A 21,643-nucleotide genomic window follows, 5' to 3' on the forward strand; every position below is an offset into this window, starting at 1 on the left:
TAAGTGAAGCAGAGTCAACTTAAAAGTTGTAAGTGTGAATATGGTTGCTGACATTCACCATTATGGATGCTTTTTTGAGGATCTCTGGGCTTATTTATGAAGGTGTCCATAGCCTGGGTTACTACACCTGTGCCTGACATGGGGGCATTTGTTGAATCTGACTCACACAGCATTGAATTAGTTGAGTTCAATAACAACAATATACTGCTGAGGGCAAATGCCAGTTTTGCTCAGTCTGTATCCTTTCTACAACTCATAATATAGAAACACCTGTGCATGTATATCACATGCTTTTTGGGGCAGGCATTAAAAAGTGTAATTGATATTTTTACATTATAAGTTAAAGGTACATTGGATTTTCCTCAATCATCCCTGCCACCTCCCATTCACTGTAATGCAATTTACCAGATAAAGCACCGCTGGTTTAAAAATACGGACTACAGTTGAATTTTTGCATTTTTTTACATGCAATACAAACTCTGTGGAATACTTAATAGAGTTTAGAAATGGCTACATTCAATACGTGGCTGGTACTACAAATAAATGAAAAGACCAAATAAAGGAGCATGCAAAAGAACACATTTTTTCCTGCATTTAAATTAACACTGGAAACATTCCCAGAAAGGTTGCAGAGGGCAAACTTTTGGCCAGCGCCTGAGCATATTTAATAAACTAGCAAATGTGCACTCTTTTTAAGATGTAATTTATACACTGTTTGGGATGCAAATTTGTGCTCCATGCAAACTATCACAAGTGTGGTTATAAATTATGTGCATAAACAGCACAAAAGGAACGATAGATTAATTCTTGCACTTTTCAGCGTTTGCGTTTGGTGCTGTGCATATTGGGGCTGATTCACTAAAGTGCGATAACGCTTATCGCATGTTTTTTTGCGTTAAAATTGACGCAATAAATAAGTACTGATTCATCAAAGTCTTTTCGCATGTGTTAAGACGCAAGTATCCTTTTAGTGAATCGTGCGTTGTCGCAAAAAATAAGAAGCGATAACATTTTTAACGCATGCTATAAATAGCGCTCGTTTTATCGACCTTTAGTGAATTGGCCCCATTGTGTTTACTAATGCACAAATAGCAACTGGAATTGATTTGCTTAAAATGATGTAACCTGAATGGCATTGGTGCACCCTTGGATAATGTCGAAGATACAGGGTTGGTATGAGGCAGGAGAGGAGTACATCAATATACTTCCTTCCACCCACCTGTTTTAAATGAAGTGCAGCCAACATTCCATTCAGGGCATAGTCCTTTGTATGAGATCTGAGGCTATTTCCACAATGCCCCAAAATATTGGGTAGTGCAAAAGAATGGCCAATTAAGCCTTTTTTTTTGCACCTTGCCATTGTAAATTACCCTTATGTTCATTTCCCTTGCCCCTTGTGCCTCTACTCCCTAACTTGTGTATTTTGAAGAGATTGTTCACCTTTAAATTAATTTTTAGCCTATTGTAGACTAATATTTTAAGAAAATTTCCAGTTCGTATTGATTATTTGTTATTTGTGGTTTTTCAATTATTTAGCTTTCTGTTCAGCTGCTATCCAGTTTGGAATTTCAGCAGCTTTCTGGTTGCTAGGATCGTATTTACCCCATAAACCATGTAATGTTTAGAACCATAGGGTAAAAGGATATAATGAATACAATGAAAACTTTAATAAAAAACTTTGTAAATTACATAGTTAATAGTGATACTTAACTATGAAAAAACAAAGGAACAAAGGAGACTAAATTAAGAAAAAGTTCAAACAAGAATCAGATTAACAAATATTCAGAGGATCATATAATATAAGTTTGTAAGTAAGAAAGAAGTGAAAATCGGAAATGTGTCAATTTGCTAAGAAAGATAATTAATACCTCAGGTTGGAATTAAAAGAAAGAGAAAGACTGAATAAACACTGGTGAAAGATCATAGTCTAAGAAAGAAAATGTTGATAGTTACAGAGAAAACATGATAACTGATAACGACAATACTGTGGAAAAAATGCCTGATATTAATGTACATCATCAGCCCTATAAATAGCATTTTAAAATGGGTTAAAATATTGGTTGTTAACCTATAATGCATGCATTTTGACAAAGCTTATTAGTTAAAATAATGAAAAATTAAAAAAAACATGATTTGCCAACAGGCACTAGCTTTGCTAATGTCTTAAGATCCCAGAAAACCAAATGATATGGCATGTCAGGTCTTGGAACTCAAGGTACCATGTTATTTTGAAAGATCTTAGTAGTGGGTACATGGCATTTAAACCAACAGCTTTGAGGGGTGTTCTGGGAATCTGTAACCCCAACTATCATCGGACACTCAACCTGTGCTTCCCACATTCATGCCACTCTCAATTCCATTGTGTATCTTAGTGCAGCGATGGGCAGGGTACAGGCCCCTGTGATTGTGTGTCACATAAAGGCCCCATGGATGGGATCCATAGAAGGGCTATACTTTATATTGGAAAGAAGCACACCAGCATGTACTGGTAAATGTCTTAAAATAATTTATTGCAGCAGAAATGTGAATTTTGTTTCCCAAAAGATTGTGTCACATTTCTGCTGCAATAAATTATTTTAAGACATTTACCAGTACATGCTGGTGTGCTTCTTTCCAATATAAAGTATAGCCCTTCTATGGATCACATCCATGGGGGCCTTTATGCAACACACAATCACAGGGGCCTGTACCCCAATAAAAGGTGTAGCTGAACAGTTTGGCTTAGAAGTGGCCTGTGAGAAGAATAATTACTATTGGATTTGTAAAAGGGTTCAAGTAATATAATTTGCGAAATGGCCCCGTGGTTGTGTGTTGCATGAGTTGCTCTAGGGGTGAGAGCTGCAGAAGGAACAAGTGAGTCGATGGATGGGGCTCATCAACTAATAAAGATTCCCTGGATACGAGTGGTGTGGGTGCCATCATAACACACATATCTCATGTGTTGTGGTGTCTACATTGCCGTCATAAAGATGTGTGTAACCCCTATTTGGCTGATAAAGTCAAATATGTCCAGCTAGTGAATAAAGCATGGGGTACATGCGACTCTGCTTCAGCAGGATGGGCCTTCGCTATATGGAAGGTGCCTATGGAGGATGCCTCCCACTGCTACTGTAGTGCACATCTTAAATAAATGATGGAATGGACGCCAGGAGTTCTTGCAAACCAAATTTAACCATTTATTGTGCATGACAAGTAGTAATAGTGCAGGGAAATCAATACTCACTCACAGGAAATAGCAGACACACTCTGAGGATAGAAGAGAGGATGCCCACCGGTTTATCCCACCTCTTTGGGAGACTGGGCAGGGTAAAGCACCTGGTCAGCTTGGGACCACTATGAAGGGCAGTCTGGATAGATACCTCAGTCCTCAGGTTGAATACCTTTAGCTTAAAGAGTCCTAGGGCCAACTGTGGATCAGGGTTAAGGTACTAGCCTGTATCCTGTGTTTTAACTGTGGCCCTATGCTAAGGCAACAGGCGCCAGAAACTGCTCTTATTATCTGTAGCTAACTATCTCACTCTCCTAGAAAGTGCTATTAAGGTGTTCTGCTATGCTTGCTATTCCTCATTCACGGGGTCCCTATCCCCGACTTCTCTAGAGTGCAGATGCTAACGCTAGGGCAGGCTTTGGCTTTACTGGGGCCTATTTCTAAACCCAGGCTCAGTGGACCTTCCACCTGAGACTTCAGGCAGCCAAAGAGGAAGACCCACCCCTTTGCTAAACACTGTATTGGAGTGCAAAGTGTGCAGAGTACAACCAAAGTTGTTTTTTTTTTTTTTTTTTTTGCTTATACGAAACAGCAAGTACTGGAAAAAATAAAACTCTGAGACATACCTCACACATAAACCTCTTTGATGAAAGCCACAGCTGCCCTACTGTCACCACTGAGAGAATTTATTAGAGGAATACCCTGCACCTAGGCAATGTCAGGCTGGGAAAGTTTAGGCCTGCCAGATAATCTGGTGCCAAGGGCCCACAAGCTAGCTACTTGATTATCTCTAAATTATAATTTACTGCAGTATATACACACATACAGACACATTTCTTCAGATTATACCTTTGCTAGCTAAAGCTTTCTTCTATTCCCCATTTCCTCCATTCTCTCCTTTTTTCAAACTTCCATTTTCTCCTCTGCATCCCATATTTTTGTCTTTTCCCTTTTAATCTGCATTATCCCCTTATACCCCTTGTACTTGTCTGATTTCTTCTTTCTCTTATACTTTACTGACTATCAGGCCTTTCCTCTTCCTTTATGTCTTGTAAATATCCCATCATCCCCCTTTGCTATGTACTTCTCTCTTCTTTTACCGTAAACTCCCTTCTGCTTGCTTTCCAGCTGAAGACATCACAGCAAAAATCCCTAATCTGAAAATAAACAAACAATCCCTTTAAGCAATGCCTAAGCACATAAATCACTGGCTTATTAAAAAGAATGTAAACTCTCTGGTTGTCCAGGTTTATTTATGTTTAAGAAAATTCGGTACATTCTTCAAAGGTTCTTTGGTTTCATTTATGGAGAAACAAAACTAAGAAAAAAAAGTCTATTGGGAGGGTAAAATATGTTCTTAAGGTTGGAGCTCTTCATAGAATTAATTTATTACAGTGTAAACATTTATGTTCCATGGAAATTTACCTTTTTTTAAATTTTTTCTTTAACATGGCTTGTCTCTTGCCTCCTCTGTCCAACAAGAGCTCAATAGCAAGCTAGATATTCATTTTGCCTTTTGTTTTACGTAAATGTATTTGTTGCACAGTTCAGCGCAATTAAGGGAGTCACAGGGGTCAGTTGGACCAAAGCAGCTGGGTAATGGTTTAAATTAAAAACTGAAGAATAAATTGTTATTTAGAAAAACAGCATTCTAAAGGCTGAATGGGGAACGGGGAACCAGAGAATTATGATGAAGCTATTGCTGATGCATAAGGCTTGTTTTCCAATATTCAAGTTTGTAGGTAACGTGCAATTATTTCATGACTGAAATTTTGCTTTGTTAGACCCAAACACAGCCTGAACCGCCCCAAACTTCACCCAGTCTGTGAATCTGTAACATCAGAAGGTATACACTTCTCTTGTCCCCCACTAGAACCATCCCTGACGGCAGGATTTGTAATTATACAAATTATACATAGAGAAAAATTTCTAAATTTTTGAGACTGACTTTTTGAACATATAAACACCTATCAAAATATACAACCATTCAGAGTTTTTTTTTTACTCATGGCCACACCCATTTTTTCATTGAAATCAATGGTGAACCATGGACTCTAAGGGGCACATTTATCAAAGTACGATTGAGTCCGAATACAGAAAAATCATATTTTTTCTAATTTATAGAACTGTGCATATTATCTGTGTTTTTTTCATTAATTTGCGCAACTTTTTCGTACTTTGCGACAAAATTTATGCGACAAAATCGTATTTGTTGCAAGTACGAAAGTTTTGGATTCATTCAAGCTTCTGTATCGTGACTTTCCTTGGGCCAGGTTGGAGCTGCAGAGTGCCATTGAGCCCTATGGGAGGCTTCCAAAATCATGCACAGAAGGATCAAAGTCAGAACGGTTTTCCCACTGTTTATGATCATTCGGATAAGAAAATGTTGTGACTTTCGGATCGCCAATATGATATTATCGTGACTAATACGATTTTTTCTTAAGCATAGTCGTGACATTTCCGATCATCAGAAATGATCATATCTAATCCGAATTTTACCCATTTTGGGATTCGAACTCGTACTTTGATGAATCAGCCCCTAAGAGGGTTACTTATCAAAGTTTATATTTTTCTTTGTGCTAATATTCATGAATTTGAATTATGGTTTAAGAAATTATAATATTAATTAAGCAGAAAAAAGACCTCCAATGTGAAACTTCGGTATCAGAAAGCTAACGAGGTCATGTAGAAGTCAATGGGAGCTGTCCTAGGCAAAATTTTAACTGTTTAGTCAATTTAAGTTTTTCTACATTTTTTCAATGTGACCCATTGAAAATAATGTAAAAATTACTAATTTGAGGTATTCGATTTTTTTTAATAATTTTATACATTCGTGTTTTTTTTTAATATGGATGTTTTAATAAATAATGTAATATTTTTAAATTTCAAGATTGTTTAAAGAAGAAAAATACAAAAATTACATAAATATGAATGCCGATAAATAACAGTTAAAAGTTGGGACTACAGAAAACACTCAATTGATATTTTTGCTGTGACTGTGTTTTTCTCCCGACAATCACTAGCATATATATTTTAAATGTGTTATCCAAGTACTGTCCTACTTCTGTGGTGGCGAGGGCCAGAATTTCTCTAGAATACGTAGTGGAGGACCACTAATGGAAGCCAGTTTTGACCACTCCCCTTTTTTAAACTGCGCCCACTTCAAACCACACCCATGTTATAACAAGACCATGCCCACATTAATGGTGGTAGTGCAGCAAAAACCTAAATGGTTGATGCTCACTGCAGAGATATTAACCATCATTCATATGTGAAAGAATTATATTGTCATTTTAAGACACACCCTTAAATCCACATGCCTCCTCCCCTGTGGATAGCACAGCAACCCCCAGCACATAATTACACATTAGGGACAATTTAATGGCTATTTCCAACTACTAACAAACTCACAGAACAAACCTCTGCCAGGTTCACCTCCTACAGGCAGCATAGGGCAGGCAGAGTGTGGCACACACAGGCAGCATACAGCAGACAGAGTATGGCACACACAGGCATATAAGGGCAGGCAGAGTATGGCACACACAAGCAGCATAGGGCAGGCAGAGTATAGCACACACAGGCAGGGTAGGGCAGGCAGAGTATGGCACACACAGGTAGCTAAGGGCAGGCAGAGTATGGTACACACAGGCAGCTAAGAACAGGCAGAGTATGGCACACACAGGCAGCTAAGGGCAGGCAGGGTATGGTACACACAGGCAGCTAAGGGCAGGCAGAGTATGGCACACACAGGCAGCTAAGGACAGGCAGAGTATGGCACACACAGGCAGCATAGGGCAGGCAGAGTATGGCACACACAGGCAGCTAAGGGCAGGCAGAGTATGGCACACACAGGCAACATAGGGCAGGCAGAGTATGGCACACACAGGCAGCTAAGGGCAGGCAGAGTATGGCACACACAGGCAGCATAGGGCAGGCAGAGTATGGCACACACGGGCAGGGTAGGTCAGGCAGAGTATGGCACATACAGGCAGCGTAGGGCAGGTAGATTGTGGCACATGGGCAGCATAGGGCAGGCAGAGTATGGTACACACAGGCAGCATAGGGCAGGCAGAGTATGGCACACACAGTCAGTATAGGGCAGGCAGAGTATGGCACACACAGTCAGCATAGGGCAGGCAGAGTATGGCACACACAGGCAGTACTCTGCCTGCCCTATGCTGCATGTATGCGCCATACTCTGCCTGCCCTATGCTGCGTTTATGTGCCATGCTCTGTCTGCCCTATGCTGCCTGTGTGTGCCATCCACAGTACATACAGTGACACAATGCTGGCATTGTTCCTACACTCTGTCTGAGGTGTAAAGAAGTGAACAATGTTGGTGATTACAGCCTGAGCCTGAGGTGTGAACAATGCAGTGGGTGAACAATGTAGGGATTAATAGGTGTGAACAGTACAGGGGATTACATGTTTATACAATACAGGGGAATTACGGCCTGAATCTGAGGTGTGAACCATGCAGGGGCCGAGTTAATTTCAGTACTGATACCATTTAAAGATTACGCAAAGTTAAACCATCAAAACAGCCAGACAGGTGCGGGGCCACGGGCCGCCAGTTGGACAGCACTGGGTTAGCCCATTGCTTAAAAGTACTTTTCCTCTCAGCGCTGTGCCACCATACTGTACTGGTGCCCCCAGCATTCTCTGTGCCACCCAAGTGTATGAGCAGTACATATATACAGTACTTAAGATGCTGACGCACTGGAACAGTATGGTGACAGGACACTGAGAAGAAAATACCCTGCACTCATACAAGTAAGCAACTAACATTACTGGGTGATTCTGCCTTTCATTGTTTTTTGTTTTTGTAATTTGAATTTTTATTAGTTTTTTAAAAAAGAAAAAGTACTGGCATAGTGGCATAAATAATAATGGCATAGTTTGTTCTAAGGGGGTACCGTAGGTGACCTTGTTGGCTGACAGTTTTCCAGGTAATGGGCCCACAGAAACCACTCCTTCTCCCCTCATGCTTCCGTCCAAGATTGTATGTATCTCTGATAGATTCCATTTCTCCGATCAAGTTTCTTTCATTGTTCTTTAATTAGAGATAGAAGTGGATTTTGCAGTGAAAGTCATGCCTAGCAATGCTAGCTCTGCCATGTTGTTGTTAACTAATACAGAAAATTTACTGTGCAATTTTGCCTTGATGATATATCACTTTACTGAGACATAAGAAGGGCAGATATAGTATTATATAAATGTTCTGATTATTATTGATAATTGACAAGGATATTTTATGATATCATTAACTGTGCCTTTAGACAGAAGATAATCTGTGTTTTTGAGATGAGTTTGAGCTGGTTGCAGGTGCAATTGTTCATGTAGTGATGAGCAAATCTGTCCTGTTTCGCTTCACCATAAAATTCGCAAAATGGCAAGAAAATTCGCGAAGCGGAGAAAAATTCACGAAATGCATTTGTCGCACACTTTTTTTTGTCGCCCGCGTCTATTTTTTGGTGACCGCGCCCTTTTTTTCGCCGCGCATCAAAAAAATTCCACTTGACAAATTTTTCCGTCGCAGAAGTTTCGTGAAACAATTCAAAACAATTGTCCAGTGGCGAAATGCGGAAATTCCCTGCGAATCCATGCCTGGCGAAAAAAATCTCTTATCACTATTCATATGTGTGAGAGGAAAGATTTGTGGTTAGCTCTGGAGAGCAAGCATAGCAGTGGTCTGTGCATAGAAAGAGCAGAGCATGGAATAGTGGGTACAATTGTTCTTGTGGTCTAGGGTGTATATAACCTTTTGACCTGTAATAACAGTTATCTTAATTGCCCATTATTTACTATTCACTGTCGAAAAGAGCAAGAATCCCACAAGCTGAAAGCATTAGGAGAGGAAATTGTAATTCTCAATTTAAGAATTTTTTTCTTTTACACACCAACACGGTGGACACACTAGAAATACTGGTTAAATCTGTTGTTTGGTTTCAGCGGGTTCAGGGGTTTTATAGCTAATAGAGCATAGATGTTATATTGTACTGTAAAAGAGTGTATAATTTGACTATTAAAATTCAGCCTTTTTAATGAACATTTAGCTACAGAAATAATACATTTCAATATTTTAATGTTGGCATAAGTTAGTGAAATATATTGAAATGGAACCATTTCCTGTAACACACAGAAAGTGAAAGTGCCCTACTGCAGACATATAAATACTAGGAGTTTTTCAAAAGTCAAGCATAGGTGGGGCACTGCTGCACAGGTAAGGAACCACTTTCTTACTGACTAGAAAAATTCAAATAAAAATTAGAAAGGTGTTTAAAAAAAGTAATCAGCAGATGGTTGGTGAAAATTGATAGATTAAATCAGGTAAATGGCAAATACTGTAGAACTGACAATTTGGAAAGTAAAAGAAAAGATTCTGGATTGGTGAACAGAGGGGTAGATTTTGCCACAAAACTGACAAACAAAATCTCATGTTTTGGGTATTAATGTCTTATCCAACTGGCGGGCCGCGGGCCACGACCCCCCTCTGTGTGGCCCCCCACCTGTCTGGCTGCTTTGATGGCTTACCTTTGAGTAAGCTTTAGATGGTATCAGTACTGAGATTAACTGGCCCCCTGCATGGTTCTCACATCAGATTCAGGCTGTAATCCCCCTGTATTGTTTAAACATGTATTCCCCTATGTTGTTCACACCTTTTAATCCGTGCATTGTTCACCCAATTTTCACCCATAGGGCAGGCAGAGTATGGCACACACAGGCAGGGCAGGACAGGCAGAGTATGGCACACAGGCAGCATAGGGCAGGCAGAGTATGGCACACACAGGCAGGGTAGGGCAGGCAGAGTATGGCACACAGGCAGCATAGGGCAGGCAGAGTATGGCACACAGGCAGCATAGGGCAGGCAGAGTATGGCACACACAGGCAGGGTAGGGCAGGCAGAGTATGGCACACACAGGCAGGGTAGGGCAGGCAGAGTATGGCACACACAGGCAGCATAGGGCAGACAGAGTATGGCACACACAGGCAGGGTAGGACAGGCAGAGTATGGCACACAGGCAGCATAGGGTAGGCAGAGTATATCACACACAGGCAGGGCAGGACAGGCAGAGTATGGCACACAGGCAGCATAGGGCAGGCAGAGTATGGCACACACAGGCAGGGTAGGGCAGGCAGAGTATGGCACACAGGCAGCATAGGACAGGCAGAGTATGGCACACAGGCAGCATAGGGCAGGCAGAGTATGGCACACAGGCAGCATAGGGCAGGCAGAGTATGGCACACACAGGCAGCATAGGACAGGAAGAGTATGGCACACACAGGCAGCATAGGGCAGGCAGAGTATGGCACACACTGGCAGCATAGGGCAGGCAGGCATGCTGCCTGTATGTGCCATACTCTGCCTGCCCTATGCTGCCTGTGGGAGGTGAACCTGGCAGGGGTTTGTTCTGGGAGTTTGCCATTAAATGGTCCCTAAGGTGTGTAATTATGTGCTGGGGGTTACTGTGCTATCCACAGGAGAGGAGGCACATGGATTTAAGGGTATATCTTAATATGACATAATATAATTCTTTCACATGTAAATGACAGTTGGTATGCCCGCAGTGCGGACCAAGCATTTGGGTTTGTGCTGCGCTACCACCATTGTGATAAAACAGGTGTGGTTTGAAGTGGGTGTGGTTTTAAAAAAGGGGAGTGGCCAAAACTGGCTTTCATTAGCGGCCCTCCACCATGTATGCTAGAGAAATTCCGGCCCTCAGCACCACAGAAGTTGGACAGCACTGCCCTACTGTATACCCTACACTAAAGGAGAACTAAACCCTAAAAATGAATATTGCTTGAAATGCCATTAAAGTTGTCACAGAAGCTCCCCATTTTGGATTTTGTTAGAAACACTGCACATGTTCAGTGCACTCTGAGCAGCTGTTGAGAAGCTGAGTGTAGGGGTTGTCACAGATCATGAAGCAAAAAATGTGGCCTGTCTTATAAACTGATGTTACAGGGCTGATTATTATATTCTGCTAATTGCACTGGTTTCAGAACTGCCATGTACTAATTATCTGAACTAGTTACTAATCAGCTTTATATCATGACATTTATATTCTACAGTATATAAACAGTATATTGTGTGTTGCTCCCTAAGCTCAGGTAAGTGACAGCAACGCAGAGCATGTACAGTGAATCAGCAGAAAAGAAGATGAGGAGTTACTGGGGGCATCTTTAGAGGCGCTGATCTTTGCTGCTAATGGGCTAATGGACTATGGTTGCCATGGGCTGGTACTAAACCCCAAAACATAATGTAGTACCTTTCTACCCTACTTCTTTAGTTAAGATTTAGTTCTTTTTTAATAGCAGAGCGCTAATGTATTATAAAAAGAGTTGCAGATGGTTGTGTTGAGTACAGGTATGGGATCCCTTATCTGGAAACCCGTTATCCAGAAAGCTCCGGAGTCATCTCCCATAGACTCCATTTTAATCAAATAATTCAGAATTTTAAAACTGATTTGCTTTTTCTCTGTAATAATAAAACTGTACCTTGTAATTGATCCCAACTAAGATATAAATAATCCTTATTGGATGCAAAACAATCCTATTGGGTTTAATTAATGTTTTATACATTTTTTAGTAGACCTAAGGTATGGAGATCCAAATTCCACGGAAAGACCCCTTATCCGGAATACCCTTGGTCCCGAGCATTCTGGATAATGGGTCCTATACCTGTATTTTTGTATTTCCTAAAAATTGGGAAAATTCCAAAGGGCTTGCTGAGTGTGTCAAAATGCATACATATGGCATATATATATATAATGCCTGGACTGGCATGTGTACTAGGGCTTATTTGCCTACACAGGCTTTACCGTCAATATGATTTTGGTGTTTTGGCCGCTGCATATTGTTGGCAGCCCACAGACCAGAATCTGTGCTAAATAATCAATTTCTGAGAATGAGAATAACGTAGAATCATTTTAACAAACAATTCAAAGTAATTCTCATAAAGGGGAATGGAAGATAATTTAAGCAGATTTGGCTTCTGTCTTCAGCTACTACCACATACAGAGTGGGCAAAGTGCTCAAAATTGCCCGATGGAATGACAAAACCTTTTCATTCCTTCTCTCCATCCAGAATAGAAGAGTGTACCCTTTGACTTATACACTATATATGTCGTCAAAGATTCTTTTGTTATTTATCCTTTGAAATATTTGTCCTAAATGAATGTCCTTAATTCGGTGATTGTTGTAGTTAAAAACAGTTTATCTGGGTTCTTCATTCTGATAATTTTCATTTAATAACAGAAAAAAGGGTTTCTCTGCTACAAAGTGATGCAAATGAACAGTCAGGTCAATGCATGGACAAAAGTGACAGTTGCAAAGCAACTCCAAAAAGGAGGAAAAAGAGGTTTTCTGACAGGGAAGACCATGCTCTTGTAGATGAAATTGTGGCTCATCATGGGGAACTCTTTGGGAAAACCACATGCAATGCGTTGAGAAGAGCTTTAATCTGGGAAAGTGTGGCGAAAAAAGTCAATGATGCTGGTGAAACAAAACGTTCAGTGATGGAATGCAAAAAGAGATGGAGTGACTACAAAAGGAAAGTTAAACGCACCATTAACCATTTCAAGATGAATGCTTCTGTGACTGGTATTTTGGAGCCACTAGACAGCTTTTTATCAGGGAGGCAGATGCATGTTGCCCACATCTTTCATTTGAATTCAGACGATCAAAATGCGATTCAGATTTTATCTGACACGTCATATTTAGATGAAGGTAAATTCACAAACTATTAATTATATTTACCTGTTTCTTCTCCAGACCTTCTCTGCTTTCCTTTTCTAATATATATATATTTTTTATTTATGATCACCTGACAAATGTAAACATCAGACATATACCAGTGTATAGCATAATGATTTCATGTTTTTGTCACAGAGAAAGAAATTGGTTGGCTGCTTTGGCTGATATCTGGTAAAATTAATGTGATCTGTAGATATCACAAGTTAGCAAACTAGGGAAAGGATTACCCTATGCAATTACAAGCAAATATTCAAATTCAGGTAGCTATAGATCTATAAAAAGGTACAAACATTGAGATGCAATTTATAGCTGAAGGCTGTCCAACTAGAAGTCCATGGGCCTGGCTTGACTTTTCATATCTAAAAAACAAACAAAAAAGAAAGCAAAGGAAAAGTGTGTTATTTATATCTTAATGTATGTATCAGGCTCACCCTGGGTGTTTCCCACCCTATATAACTATACAAAACAGACAAAGAAATTTTTTGGGTGTTGTGCCTTAAAATCCAAAACTTTATTGAAATTTATAGTTTAAAATGAACAACAATTAGCACTTATAATTCATAAAAACAATCAAGTCAGGAACAATTAAAAACATTCCAATTAGCTAATGAATTCCTGTGCAGAGTGGAATGGTAAGGACGGCGATTAATTCATTGGTGGGTGGACTATGTACATTGTACGCAATATGTACACTAAGTGCTACAGTGCAGGGATTTACAAATTCATTAAATGATGGGAGTTAAATCCAAACATGGCCGTATAATATACACATCACCTATTAATTAATGAATTGGAGGTTCTCTATTCATAAATTCATTTATCTGGTCTAAAACACAGACACCTAATCCCCTGGTAAGTGTTATTAATGAATAGTTAATACAGGGGTTGCTATTAACTCTGCAATGCTCAAAACCAGTAATTCCCGCTCGCCTCCCTTCCACCCTCACAACCCGCACCCGCCCAAAGCGTTTCGTCACTTTCCCCGTGACTTCTTCAGGGGCTATCATTGGTTTATGCCTAAGGAATGTTAATTATATATACCCTGTAAACAGTGATGTCAGTTATTGCACACTGCCCCCATCTATTGGTCAAAACTGTGTATTGCAGCCTTGTAGCAGAGAAGAAGTTATTCCAAACGTTTTTCATTGTACAGATGTGTAGATTGTATTACCTAGATAATCAGTGTCTGGAAATAATTCTGTTAAATAAATAATTAAATAAATGAATGGGTAGCAATAATGCTAACACAGAACACGTGGTAATATACTCCGCATTCTTATCTCACACATGAAAGATCAATCAGTCAAGATGGCCTCCCAAAGGGAAGTGCTATCAACTGAGCAGAGCCATATCAGGCTTACATAAAGTTCTCAGCATTTGTAACTGTGATGAGTCATGCCACCCTCTTGTCACTCTATTAAAGTTATGGCGATCAATTTTTTACCCATCAAAACTCCCCACACAAACTGACTCAACAAGCGGCTATCAAGAGCCACCACCACCCGGACAGATCAGTCCTGTCCCCTTAGTAAGACCCGCTCGCCTCCCTTCCACCCTCACAACCCGCACCCGCCCAAAGCGTTTCGTCACTTTCCCCCGTGACTTCTTCAGGGGCTATCATTGGTTTATGCCTAAGGAATGTTAATTATATATACCCTGTAAACAGTGATGTCAGTTATTGCACACTGCCCCCATCAATTGGTCAAAACTGTGTATTGCAGCCTTGTAGCAGAGAAGAAGTTATTCCAAAAGTTTTTCATTGTACAGATGTGTAGATTGTATTACCTAGATAATCAGTGTCTGGAAATAAAAGGAGTGAAGGTAAATCCTTCATTTAGGCCCTGAGGTGAACGTGATTTAAGTATATAGATCCATTCACACTCCTTTTTCAATAATACTTTATCAATGTCACCTTGCCTTGCGCCCAATTTTATTTTCTTGATTCCGAAAAATGAAATAGCTCGAACATCCGAGTTGTGAAAATCACGGATGTGCCTTGCAATCGGGGTATTTTTATTGTTGGTAATGGTCCAATATGTTCAAGTATTCTTTTACGCAATTCCCTGAAAGTTTCATGGTGCATCGGCATATCCCAACATAAATAACCCCTGTTGTGCGACAGTTAATAAACTGTCTAATTTCATAAGTAACATGGGAACCAGGTCTTTGAAAATATTTCCTCGGCTCCATGTATTGGCACGCAAGGCAATTGTGGCATTTAAAAGAACCCACCGTCGGAGTAAGGAAATTAGTAGGTATATAACGTGGTTCCTTGAAATGACTGTGGACCAGCATATCCGCCAAGCTCGCAGATTTCCTGGCCACCATCACTGGTTTCTCGGGCAAAATATGTCTCAAGTCACGATCACCCCTTAATACATCCCAGTATTTACTCATGATACTTTTGATACTGGCTCATTGATTGTTATAGGTGCCAATACACCTCATGTCAGAGTGTTGTTGTCTGGTGGCCGACTCCATCATACCAAACAAAAGTGTTTGGCGGTCAGAGTCCAATGCCCGCTGGTAGGCTCTTTTTAAGCAGCGTCTGGGATACCCCCTCTATATGAATCTGTCCCGTAAATCCCAGGCTTTCATTTTGAAATCTTCAATGTCCGAACAATTCCTTCTCAATCGAAGGTATGGGGTGAAAGCTTGTGAAATGCAAAAGACTGTTAGTCGCAGTAGGTGTGCGGTAGACAGTGGTGGCGATAGAACCCTCAGTAGTACTTTCTAACTCCAAGTCAAAAAATGGTAACTTGACATTACCAAATTCACTTGTAAACAGTAGGCCTATATCATTATGATTCAGATGAGACATCATATTCTGGAAATCATCTTTAGTTCCCTGCCATATAATCAGAATATCATCGATATATCTCTTCCACAGTCTAATATGCTGGAGAAAGGGATTACTGAGGGCATTCAGAGCTATTCCGTGTTCCCACCACCCCAAGTACAAGTTGGGAGGCGAGCTGGTCTTACTAAGGGGACAGGACTGATCTGTCCGGGTGGTGGTGGCTCTTGATAGCCGCTTGTTGAGTCAGTTTGTGTGGGGAGTTTTGATGGGTAAAAAATTGATCGCCATAACTTTAATAGAGTGACAAGAGGGTGGCATGACTCATCACAGTTACAAATGCAGAGAACTTTGTGTGAGCCTGATATGGCTCTGCTCAGTTAATAGCACTTCCTTTTGGGAGGCCATCTTGACTGATTGATCTTTCATGTGTGATATAAGAACGCGGAGTATATTACCACGTGTTCTGTGTTAGCATTATTGCTACCCGTTCATCTATTTATTTAATTAATTATTTATTTCACGTAAGTACTGGTTGTGAGCGTTGCAGAGTTAATAGCAACCCCTGTATTAACTATTCATTAATAACACTTACCAGGAACCGATTAGGTGTCTGTGTTTTAGACCAGATAAATGAATTTATGAATAGAGAACCTCCAATGCATTAATTAATAGGTGATATGTATAATATACGGCCATGTTTGGATTTAACTCCCATCATTTAATGAATTTGTAAATCCCTGCACTGTAGCATTTAGTGTACATATTGTGTACAATGTACATAGTCCACCCACCAATGAATTAATTGCCGTCCTTACCATTCCACTCTGCACATTCATTAGCTAATTGGAACGTTTTTAATTGTCCCTGACTTGATTGTTTTTACGAATTATAAGTGCTAATTGTTGTTCATTTTAAACTATAAATTTCAATAAAGTTTTGGATTTTAAGGCACAACACCCAAAAAATTTCTTTGTCTGTTTTGTACTTTTTCATATCTTCCCTGTTAACTTGTGGGTTCCATAGACCTACAGTGAGGAACATAAGTATTTGAACACCCTGCGATTTTGCAAGTTCTCCTACTTAGAAATCATGGAGGGGTCTGAAATTCACATTGTAGGAGCATTTAAAAAAAATTCAGGAAACCACATTGTATGATTTTTAAAAAATGTATTTGTATTGCACTGTTGCACGTAAGTATTTAAACACCTGGCAATCAGCAAGAATTCTGACTCTTAAAGACCGGTTACTCTGCCTTTAAAAAGTCCACCTATACTCCACTCATTAATCTAAATTAGTAGCACCTGTCCACCCCACAGTCAGTCAGACTCCAACTACTACCATGGGCAAGACCAAAGAGCTGTCAAAAGACACCAGTGACAAAATTGTGGACCTCAACAAGGCTGGAAAGGGCTACGGGGCAATTGCCAAGCAGCTTGGTGAAAATAGATCAACTGTTGGAGAAATTGTTAGAAAATGGAAGAGGTTAAAGACGACTGTCAGTTTCCCTAGGACTGGGGCTCCGGGGCGTCTGATGTTTGCCAATGACCATCTGGATGATCTAGAGAAGGCATGGGAGAAAGTTATGTGGTCAGATGAGGCCAAATTAGAACTTTTTGGTCTCTTCTTCACTTGCCGTGTTTGGAGGAAAAATATGGTGAGTTGCATCCCAAGAACACCATCCCTACTGTGAAGTATGGGGGTGGTAACATCATGCTTTGGTGCTTTTCTGCGAAGGGGACAGAACGACTGCAGGATGAATAGGGCCATGTATTGTGAGATTTTGAGCAACAACCTCCTTCCCTCCGTCAGAGCATTGAAGATGGGTCGTGGCTGGGTCTTCCAACATGACAATGACCCAAAGCACACAGCCAGGATAACCAAGGAGTGGCTCTGTAAGAGGCATATCAAGGTTCTGGAGTCTCCAGACCTAAATCCAATAGAAAATATTCGGAGGGAGCTGAAACTCCGTGTTGCTCAGCGACAGCCCTGAATCCTGACAGATCTAGAGGAGATCTGTGTGGAGGAGTGGGCCAAAATCCCTGTTGCAGTGTGTGCAAACCTGGTCAAGAACTACAGGAAACGTTTGACCTCTGTAATTGCAAACAAAGGCTTCTGTACCAAATATTAACAATGATTTTCTCAGGTGTTCAAATACTTATGTGCAGCAGTGCAATACAAATATATTCTTTAAAAATCATACAATGTGATTCAATTTGATCGCTGGGTGTTCAAATACTTATGTTCCTCACTGTACCTGTGTAAGGCATCGCTATTTTAATAACATCTATGCCAAAACATGCTATATGTCAGATAATCAGTGCAGTAGATAAAGGAGAACGATACCCCCTAAACAATGTAGGTTTCTATAAAAATATATGGCATAAAATAGCTCAAATGTACAACCCTGCTTCATATAAATAAACCATTTCCATAAAAATATTATTTTGTAGTAGTATGTGCCAATTTAAAAATTAAAGCTGTCCCCTGGGATCATATGATTCAGTGAGCATGCAAACAAGCCATCTGATCTCTCAGTAAGCAAACAAACCATCACAAAATGGTGGCTCAGGGGAAAATATGTAAAAGGGCAATATATACTCATATATAAATTCCAGTTTAGCAAGATTCTATAATAGGTCACTTAACATGCTATAAACTGTCTGTTGGTTAAGTATTCATTCTGGGGGTATAGTGTTACTTTCAGTACCTCAAAGGTACCAACACTCGTTTCATTTGTGAATTCTTTTTGCGCTATGCAATTTGCAAAAAAGGGAAAATGGGCAAAGCAGTGCAATTTTTAAACAGTTAGGGGAAGAAGTCTGCAAAACAACCATATTCAAATAAATATGTGCTGTGCAAAGTTTTTAAATTACTTCCATTGTTTCAGTTATCCATTGCCTGAGGCCTAAAGCCATGCACAGTGGTTTATTGCTTCAATCTATTGAGAAACAAACACTGGAAGGTCTAATAATTAAGATGCCATGATTTTTAATAAAAACTTTAAAACTGGAAGACAACTGCATCAAAAATGCATAAATAAAGAACCAGTACAGCCAATAGCATATAACTCAATTGTATCTACAATGAAGAATGTATATTTTTTTAGCAAATATAAAATGTATAACTATTAGTCGTGTATTGAAAAATAAAGAAAGGTCTAGTTACAAATGTGTTGCAAACTGTGTCCCACAAAACTGGTTAATTTTCGTATCAGATGCACATTCTGAATGACAAACTGGATAGCTGTCGGCTGCATTTTATTTTACATGCAACCATGTGGCATACAGGTGAATTATTACTAATTTGCCAAGCTGCAAGTATATTTAGTGGGCTTTAAAGCATTATATGTCAAATTTCTGCATTTAAAAATGAACACATAATAAAATCATAGGCTGAAGAGCTAATTTGTTAATAATAGTGACAGATAAAACAAGTTGTCAGTTCTTGATAGTTAAAGAAGAAAAAAAATGTGGGGATAAAAGGACCAATACAAGAGGAAGGTGAAGTACATTTTACACTGCTTGGCTGTCATTTTACCTTTAGAAATAGAGGTTGGTATCATTACACTGGTACATGATAAATAAAGGGATGTATTAATTTTAGCTAAATGTCCCGAAAATTGTTTTCGTTTGAATACGAAAATTTTGTACTTACAATCCGAACGTTCCGAAATTTTCGTATTGAAACGATCGTTTGTGAATGCCGATCCGATAGTCATGAAATTTTGGTATCCCAACGATCGTATACGGAGCGAAACCCTTTCTGACTCTGACACTTCAATGCATGATGTGGAAGCTTTCCAAAGGATTCATTGGCACTCTGCAGCTCCAACCTGGCCAAAAGAAAGTCACGATACTGAAACTTGAATACTTCTAGGAAGCAAACAGCTAAGTCAGAGAGTTTTGTTCATGTGGACCCTAATTTGTTACTGTTTATACATTAGGACTGTTTTTAATAATCTTACTTTTCAACCATATTGTATGGTCTTAGGTTCACATTTGGAGCCTCTGTGTAGTGCTTTGTACAAACATGCTGGTAACAAAAAGGAAAAATCAGACTATCCATTGACCCAGTTCACTGCATGTATAGGGTTATTAGTCCACCCAAAACAACATAAGACTTTACCTCTGTGCTTCAATCCAACTAAAATTGAAGTGGCCAAAACTGTAAAAATATTGACAAGATGACCCATGGATATACATTAAACATTTAACCTCGGTGCTTGATGCCTAACTTATTATTTTTTATAAGTTAAAAATCTAGATTTCCTTGGTAGATGTGACACCTAAGCTACAGCATCCCAAACCCAAATGCATGAGCTGGGCTGCAGACCCTACAGTGATGTGATTAAATTGAAAAAAATTCATGTAGTGCCTTGGTGAGGAACAACTCCCAGCAGAGCAGGGACTCTTTTAAATAAAACAGACAATTGGTAGCCAGTGGCCCATTTGTTTACTGAACATCTAACTCCGTTAACATCCTTATTTTGCTGATCATGTAATATTGCAGAAGTGACAATTAACATACTCACTCCAAAGAGCACAAATGAGTATTGAAAGAAGGTGGAGTCTCACCTAGAGGTTGAACCCTTTCATATGCAGTGGTGCCCACAGTGATCCAAGAGAGTGAACCTGGATCTCTTTCCACTGTGGTCCTTGCTCTTGTCAAGTATTGCCTGGGGAGTGCTAACCCCACTATACTACCACTCAGCAGTCCTTATTCATAGAATCCTGATACCTCAGCTTAATGCAGAAGTGCAGCTTATGTCCATCTCTGCTACTTAGGTGGAGAACAGAGACCCTAGCACATGACACTGCCTTCCCTTTCATCAACAAGGGTGCGGGGCACCCCATGTGCTTAAATAAATGGTAGGCACAGGTCACATCTATGTCATTATTTCACACCCATATGGAGTATTATTTTAACAATATTATCCCAAAGATGCTGTAAATCTGGCCTATTAGTAAGACCTTTTCCCAATAACTGCAGTTTTAACATATACAATAACTTTTTTTTTTTTTTAATTTCTAGCACCAGATGGTCACAAGTGTCAGTATGTCAATGAAAATTCCATGGATGTAGTGGATCTTCTCTCAATCTCAAGTATGAACAGTGATCACCAAGATAATTTTCCTTTATCACAGCCCTGTGACATAGGTCAGTCTTCTAAGACATCTCAGTGGCATATTGGTGCTCAGTCTCCTCCAATTACATGTAAAGCATCTTTGCTGGGGCTTTCAGACTTAGAATTGAAGTTGGACAGCTTAATTGAACAACAAACAAAAACAAATGAAATCTTACAGTGTATACAAAAGGACATTGGTATATTACTTAGCCTACAAAGGAAAATGAATTGGCTTCTAAGAAACAACTTCACAGAGCTGCAACGGTCTATCATGTTCATTGAGAAAATGTTAAAAGACCAGGAAAACTATTTGGAACTCTCGCTACAAAGAATCCATAGAAAGCTAGAGGGGATGAACTGCATTCTCCGTGAAAGCAAATTGCAAGGCACATAACCAGGAAGACTGCAACTCTCTTCAACAAATAGCATAATATTTGCTTTAAAGGAGAATGCAAGTCAAAATATAAAAAGCATACTGCCCAATAGCCCTCCTATTGTTTAGTAAAAACGCCACACTTTTGGCTCACCTAATCAAATATTTACTCAGTCACACTTACTTCACATTTTCTAGAACAGGCAGCCATCCTTTCCCTCCTTGCCATACTGCACATGTGTTTCATTCCCTCCCCCCCTCCCCTCTGCCAGATCCGCTTCTGATTGGCTGGTGGGCATGTGTAGCTCAGAACAGGAGACAGGATCAAGTTACACACATGCTCAGAGAATAGGAAGGCTGCCGCTGGCACCTACAGGGAGG

General features: G+C 39.8%; 1 protein-coding gene across 1 annotated transcript; it reads left to right on the forward strand.

Annotated features, from left to right (window-relative positions):
• Nucleotides 1-12,141: 12,141 nt before the first annotated feature.
• LOC116412415 lies at nt 12,142-21,395 on the forward strand. The gene is made up of 2 exons (XM_031906617.1): nt 12,142-12,937; nt 20,796-21,395. The coding sequence occupies exons 1-2, from the start codon at nt 12,520-12,522 to the stop codon at nt 21,281-21,283; spliced, it is 906 nt and encodes a 301-aa protein (XP_031762477.1). The 5' UTR covers nt 12,142-12,519; the 3' UTR covers nt 21,284-21,395.
• The last annotated feature ends 248 nt before the right edge of the window (nt 21,396-21,643 follow it).

The sequence above is a fragment of the Xenopus tropicalis genome, chromosome 7 (genome assembly GCF_000004195.4).
Source record: "Xenopus tropicalis strain Nigerian chromosome 7, UCB_Xtro_10.0, whole genome shotgun sequence".
In the NCBI taxonomy this organism is placed as follows: Eukaryota; Metazoa; Chordata; class Amphibia; order Anura; family Pipidae; genus Xenopus; species Xenopus tropicalis.

Coding starts and splice junctions, on each gene's coding strand:
- LOC116412415 (XM_031906617.1), top strand. CDS start 12,520: ATGGACAAAAGTGACAGTTGCAAAGCAACTCCAAAAAGGAGGAAAAAG. Junction 12,938..20,795: donor CACGTCATATTTAGATGAAG/GTAAATTCACAA, acceptor TTTAATTTCTAG/CACCAGATGGTCACAAGTGT.